Source organism: Danio aesculapii, chromosome 8 (assembly GCF_903798145.1).
Source record: "Danio aesculapii chromosome 8, fDanAes4.1, whole genome shotgun sequence".
NCBI classification, from domain to species: domain Eukaryota; kingdom Metazoa; phylum Chordata; class Actinopteri; order Cypriniformes; family Danionidae; genus Danio; species Danio aesculapii.
In genome coordinates, this window is record NC_079442.1 from 11,551,390 (window position 1) to 11,558,469 (window position 7,080).

The 7,080-nt window shown below is 39.5% G+C and overlaps 1 protein-coding gene across 3 annotated transcripts in view; it reads left to right on the forward strand.

The window, feature by feature from the left end:
• Window positions 1–7,080, forward strand: part of grk5l (G protein-coupled receptor kinase 5 like) — a 130,080-nt gene that overhangs the window by 79,919 nt on the left and 43,081 nt on the right. For all 3 annotated transcript variants that reach the window (XM_056463165.1, XM_056463167.1, XM_056463168.1), the window contains 2 exons: window positions 4,329–4,406; window positions 4,515–4,612. In XM_056463165.1, coding sequence (XP_056319140.1) covers window positions 4,329–4,406; window positions 4,515–4,612 — 176 coding nt within the window. The remainder of the gene's footprint in view (window positions 1–4,328; window positions 4,407–4,514; window positions 4,613–7,080) is intronic.

Below are 7,080 nucleotides of genomic sequence, written 5' to 3' on the forward strand. Positions count from 1 at the left end.
TTATGGGGTTAGTAAAAATTCTTAGGCTTTAACCCTGCATAGGTCTGAAATGTCATTCATAATGACCTGAAAATGACCTTAAAGTCTTACATTTGACTTGGTGAAACCCTATTCAGTGGATTACCTACCACATGTTTAGGGGAATGAAAATGATACTGTTGTATTTGTTGAAATGTCGCATGCACACACACAATCTCCCACTATGTAATGACGTTCAGTCTATTTAGTGACGCTGCTGACACTCGCAGTGGTTCTGCAGGACCTTATGGAATCCTGCTGTGTTGACCAGCTGGTTAGCAAGTTACACATGGTGGGCTTCATGAAGCGCATGTGTTTGTAGTTGAGAATCATGTGTGTTTGCTTTGAGTACTCTACAGCAGGTCCACTTGACACGTGTGCAGGCACACAATTTGTGAAAAACATATGCTTTGGTTTGGGCACACAAGTTTGTGTGTATGTGTTTTTACATAATTTGAGATGAAACTGAGCAGAGAGCAGGTGGTAATGGAGAGTCTCGCGTAATTGGATCCATAGAGCACAAGGACTGGAGAGGGTGTTGATAGTGTGTCATCAAGTATTTGCTTTTTAATAAACACACACGGGCATATTTGCAACCTTGGGGAAGGGATCTGTGAGACAGTGGAGCATATTTCTTTGTAATTGCTCACAGATTTAATTATATTGGAAGAATCAGCTCTTAGGTTTAATTCCAATTTAAGTTTTGGGCATTCGAATCCAAAAATTCGAAAGTGATTCACATGGAATTATTCACAGTTTACACTCAACCTCACTTGTCCACCAATCAGAATGGTTAGTGTGAAGTTATCTTTAGCAATTCCATATTATATAATTACGTGGCCAACAATAACAATATAAAACAGTGTTTAATTATTTGATCAGAAAGGTAGCAAATATATGAAGCTGAGGCATTAGTGTATGAAGCACACAACACACCAACACGGATCTTAAAACGAACCACAAGTTTATTGCTTCTCTATTAAACAACATACTAATCTATATAAGACAAACACACATACATACACACAACACAAACAAATTCAGGAGAGTTAATGACAGAGCAAGTAAGGATTCAAATTCTTAGCGTTGTAACCTGAGCATTGCAAAGCAGAGAATTTCCTTTTTCTTTACTACTTAAATATGTTTCGCAGCAGTTTCAGCAAGGAATAGAAACTTCATCATTCATTCATTTTCTTTTCGGCTTAGTCCCTTTTTAATCTGGGGTCGCCACAGCGGAATGAACCGGCAACTTATCCAGTACATGTTTTACACAGCGGATGCCCTTCCAGCTGCAACCCATCTCTGGGAAAGGATAGAAACTTTGTTTGTGTTAATTTTGGCTGGTCCAAAGAGAAATCCTAGCACAGCTGATTGGTCAGTGTAGCAACTCCAATGACATACTGGAATTCCCTCGTCATTGAACAGGGTTTTCCTTACTTTTGGGAAGCTTGGAGCCGGTTGCTAGAGATACGAATGTTGGACGAGGAGCCATTGTTGGTGAAGTCCTTCCTGAGGCCTCGGCTTTCTGCGAAATTATGAAACTAAGAACCATTTTCTGAGTTCTGATGGATTGACCCGATGGCTTGGTGTAGAAGCAGATTTACAAGCAGATCGGGGGTTGAGCTGGCTGCAAGTGAAGGTGGCAGGGTGCTCTGTGAGGTAGATTGAGGCTTTGATAAAAACAAGTCTTTGGAGACGTAACAAGGCTTCTGGCGAGGTGATGTAACGGCCACAGCATGAAAAGAAGACAAAAAGCGTCATTGATGCGAAGGCGACCAGCGACTTGTTGAATGTTTTATAGGATTTAGGATTCGGTCTGGCCTACACTGTGATTGTCCAATCAGAGAAGCTGCAGGGTGGGGCCACACCCCAATTCCCTCCTCTAGGAGGCTTGGTTGGCACATCGTGTGAGTTCCGCGTGTTACCTATCTTTGATTGGAAGTTATTACAATAAAGTATTGTAACACCAACACCTTTTGTAGTACGGTTTCTTAATAAAAACCAAGGCATTTGACACCGTTTAACTGAATGTCTATTTAATTTTTGAACGCTTTTTGGAGGAATGTGTATTCCTCATGCAGATGCGGCAAAGGGGGAAAGAACAAAAGGGCTTGCTAAGCATTCTCAAAAACCTGTTTGGGGGTCTTCAAGTGTAGAGACTCTTTCTATTGTTCCTGGGATGTTGAGTTAATTAGCTAGCATTTGTGATCACAAATGGCAGGCCACCCTGTGGATAACCTTTTACTGGGTGCATGTGGATTAATTTGAAATCACATAATGAAATCAAAGCTTAGACATAAAGGCATCCATCAATCTTTTAAGAAAAGTATGGCATGTGGTTTGTTCGGTTCTGGAAGGATCCGTTAACCTACAGTGTGATGACTCTGTAAAGGGATAATAATAAAGTGAATGGATGTGAGTAAAGTAATCTATTTTTACTTAATATTTTGTCTATTTCAGTTAATCAATAAAAGGTCTCGGCTCTGGGTGGGCCACTCAAGGACATTCACAGAGTTGTTGTGAAGTCACTCCATTGATATTTTGGTTGATGTGCTTTGGGTCATTGTCCTGCTGGAAGATGAACCGTCGCCCCAGTCTGAGGTCAAGAGCACACTGACTAGTCTTCCAGTTCCTGCTGCTGAAAAACATCCCCACAGCATGATGCTGCCACCACCATTCTTTACTGTTGGGATGGTATTAGCCTGGAGATGAGCGGTGCCTGGTTTTCTCCAACCGTAACACCTGGCATTCACTCCAAAGAGTTAAATTTTAGCCTCATCAGACCAGAGAATTTTGTTTCATATGGTCTGAGAGTCCTTCAGATTCCAATAGTAAGTAGTGGCTTTCGTCTGGCCACTCTACCATACAGGGCTGATTGGTGGATTGCTGTACAGATGGTTGTCCTTCTGTAAGGTTCTCCTTTCTCCACAGAAGAACCATAGGGGTATTGATCACCTCCCTGACAAAGGCCTTTCTCTCCCGATCACTCAGTTTAGATGGCCGGCCAGCTCTAGGAAGAGTCCTGGTGGTTCCAAACATCTTCCACTTACGGATGCTGGAGGCCACTGTGCTCATTGGAACTTTCAGAGCAGCAGAAACTTTTATGTAACCTTCCCCAGCCTTGTGCCTCGAGACAATCCTGTCTCTGAGGTCTACAGACAGTTGCTCTGTCTTCATGCTTGGTTTGTGCCTTGACATGCACTGTCAATCCTGGGACCTTATATAGACAAGTGTATGCCTTTTCAAATCATGTCCAATCAATTAAATTTACCACAGGTGAACTCCAATTAAGCTGCCCTATTGGGCCAGGTCACTATGGGATGCTAGTGGAGGAAAACATTTCCTGACTCGCAAAACACCCCAAAGTTGCTCAATATTGTTTAGATATGGTGGCTGTGCAGGCCATGGGGGATGTTCAACTTGTCTTTCATGTTCATCAAACCACTCTGTCTCTTGCATTTTCATCCTGCTACACGACACCGCCTTGGTTAATGTTCGAGCCATTGGGTGCACATGGCCCTCCAGAATGCTTCCTTGGCAGTGACGCACCCATCTAGCACAAGTATCTGGTCTAGGGAATGCCATGAGATTGCAGCCCAAACCACCACTGATCAACCCCCATGCTTCACTCTGGGCATATAACAGTCTGAGTGGTACATTTCTTTGGGGCTTCTCCACACCATAACTCTCCAGGATGTGGAAAAATCAGTAAAGGTGGATTCGTCAGAAAACAACATATTTCACATTGGCCAAAGCCCAGGATTTTCACTGCTGGCACCATTATAACTGACATTTGCCATTGGCATGAGTGACCAAAAGTTTTGCTGTAGCAGCCTGGCTAAGTATATTGACCCTGTGGAGCTCCCTATGAACAGTTCTGATGGAAACAGGAGTGTTGAGGTGCACATTTAATTCTGCAGTGAGTTGGGCAGCTGTGGTTTTCTGCTTTTCAATACAATCCAGGTTAGCAGCTGAACATCCCTTTCAGACAGCTTCCTCTTGCATCCATAGTTACTTGGACATTGCAAATGTGTGATGAATTTATTTCTGATCTCTGATTCTGAATTCGTCATTAAACTTTCTCTGTAAAAGTGTCAATACTCCATCAAATATTTATAACAGTGTCGTTAACATTTAATGGCATTTAAATATAAAGGATTCATGATAGTCTAGTGAACACCCCTTCATGTGTTGTGCTGCATGGTTACTTTTTAAAATGTAGTGCATTGGGTCAGAAGGTGTCATTGATGTTTTGCGTTATATTATGGCTTGTTTGTTCATATACAATTTGTTTGTTCGGGGTCTTTTAGGAGGATTACGAGGTGTCCCCAGATGAGAAGAGAAAGAGTCGAGGAGATGAGATCATCAAGAAATTTCTCAACAAGCAGGTGTGATTTGGTTTAACTGATCTTGAATGTTTTGGATCTTGAATGTCCCCATCAGTCGGCAATTAGAGCACTTTTTTCCTTCTTTTTTTTTTTTTTTTTTGATGACAGTCCTCTGAGTGTGTGGATGTTGCTGAAGGTCTTGCTGAAAGATGCAAAGAGAATCTAGAACTGAGCCCCTGCAAAGAAATCTTCAGTGACTGTCGCAAGTAAGACCCGGACTTCTGTTGCTTCTATACAGTAATGTTAAACACCTCAGCCCCAATTGTCCTTAAATAATTTTTAGATTCAAACATTTTACTGTCCCTTAAAATGACTTTGAAAATATACGCTACTGAATATACAGTTGAAGTCAGAATTATTGGCCCCCCCTTAGATTTTTTTTTTCCTTTTTTAAACATTTCCCAACTTATGTTTAACAGAGGAAGGACATTTTCACAGTAGTTCCTATAATATTTTTTTCTTCTGGAGAAAGTGTTATTTGTTTTATTTCGGCTAGAGTAAAAGCAGTTTTAAATTTTTAAAATAACATTTTAAGGTCAAAAGTATTAGCCCCTTTGAGTTAAATTTTTTTCGATAGTCTAAAGAACAAACCATCTTTATACAATAACTTGCTTAATAACCCTAACTTGCCTAGTTAACCTAATTACCCTAGTTAAGCCTTTAAATGTCACTTTAAGCTGTAAAGAAGTGTCTTGAAAAATATCTAATCAAATATTATTTACTGTCATCATGACAAAGATAAAATAAATTAGTTATTAGAAATGAGTTAATAAAACTAATATGTGTTGAATAATGTGTTGAAAAAATCTTCTCTCCGTTAAACAGAAATTGGGGAAAAAATTGGACACTGTCCACACTTCAACTGTATATATATATATATATATATATATATATATATATATATATATATATATATATATATATATATATATATATATATATAATAGTACTGGGCCGTTATTGGCGTTAACGTGCTGCATTAACGCGAGACTCTTATTGCGTGCTAAAAGAAAATATCGCCGTTAATCTATTCTCAAAGTTAGGTTGGGAGTTGGGTCTATTCTACGCAAGCTATGATGACTTTCACCTTGATATTTCATGCGCGGATGTATACCTGACTGGTGAGCCGTCTGACAAAAAAGTGCCCTTCTGAATCAAATCAGCAGGATGCCTGACCATAGCTGCAGTTCGGCAGTTTCACTTTAACTCGTGAATATTTCATTCATGCCGTTGTGACAAACTGGGGTATTAGACGCAAATAAGGAGCAAGGACTGGTGAGAGTGTTATAGAATGTAATGACTCTCGCCAAACGTAAAGAAAAAAACTTCCGGATTTCGCGGTGTGTGCGCGTGTTTGTGTGTGCATGTTTTGTGTGCGGTCCTTTACTGACAACCGCCTGTGTGGATCTTGTCTGAAAATATGGCGAAAAGTCCTACATGACGGTTATAGTTTGATTGCAGTGTTTACTTCAGTAATGCCACTAATATCTGCATACTCCACATGTCTTAATTTTATTTCTGTTTAGTTCAGTTATAACTTTAGGTAAGGTAATCAAAAATCTCTGTTTACATGGTAGACTCTTAATCAGAGTATTCATATTAAAATCATATTAAATTATTGTTGCCCATGTAAACATACTCAATGTTTGACACACCGGCAGGGCTCTGTGAACTTTGCACTGAGAAGCAGCATTTTCTGTATGTATGTACATCAAAAGCAAGTACAGTATAAAATCGCTGTTTGGAGCTTATGTTCAAAATTCATGTTTAACTGAATAAACAGTCAGTAAACACAAGTAAATCTTATTGAACATAATTTATTTTCATCACCAATTATCATAGTAGAACAGTTTCTCAAGCAGTTTGTGATACATTTTGGAAACAGGAGACGAGCCACTGGTCTAATGCGCCACCTGGCTTGAGAAACCCGTTCTCAAAGATTTATTATTTGGGTAGCACACATATTCTGAATGCGTTCGGCAGAATTCAAATGAGCCATTTTAATCTAGATTAATGTAGATTAATTTCAAAATTAATAAATCTTTAACTCAGTCTAGCCAGCAGCCAATCACTGATGGCCTTTTAACTTTCTAGCCACACCCTAACAACCAAATACAGCACCTTAGCAACCGTCTTATAGATCGCCATTATAGAGGCCCAGATTGATATCGTCATGCTGCAGTGTTGTAGAGACATGGGGGTTGTTTTTAACTGTACATACTAGCAAGCAGCTTTGACACATCATTAGTCTAAGCTGTCAATCAGCTCCATAGCAACAAAACAGACTAACCTAGCAACAATATAACAGCAGCTATATCTCAGCATCAGAACATCATAGAGAAGCGTGGATTGGCTTGTTTGACTCATGCTAGCACACCATACATCCTGTATGATTAATAATGCTAGTAATATGCTAATTCAAGCTAGAATCATGATAATATCATGCTAATACATGCTAGAATCATGCTAGTAAAATGCTAATTCATGCTAGAATCATGCTAATAACATGCTAATTCATGCTAGTAACATGCTAATTCATGCTAGAATCATGCTAATAACTTGCTAATTCATGCTAGAATCATGCTAGTAACATGCTAAGTCATGCTAGAATCATGCTAATAACATGCTACTTTATGCTAGAATCATGCTAGTAACATGTTAATTCATGCTAGTA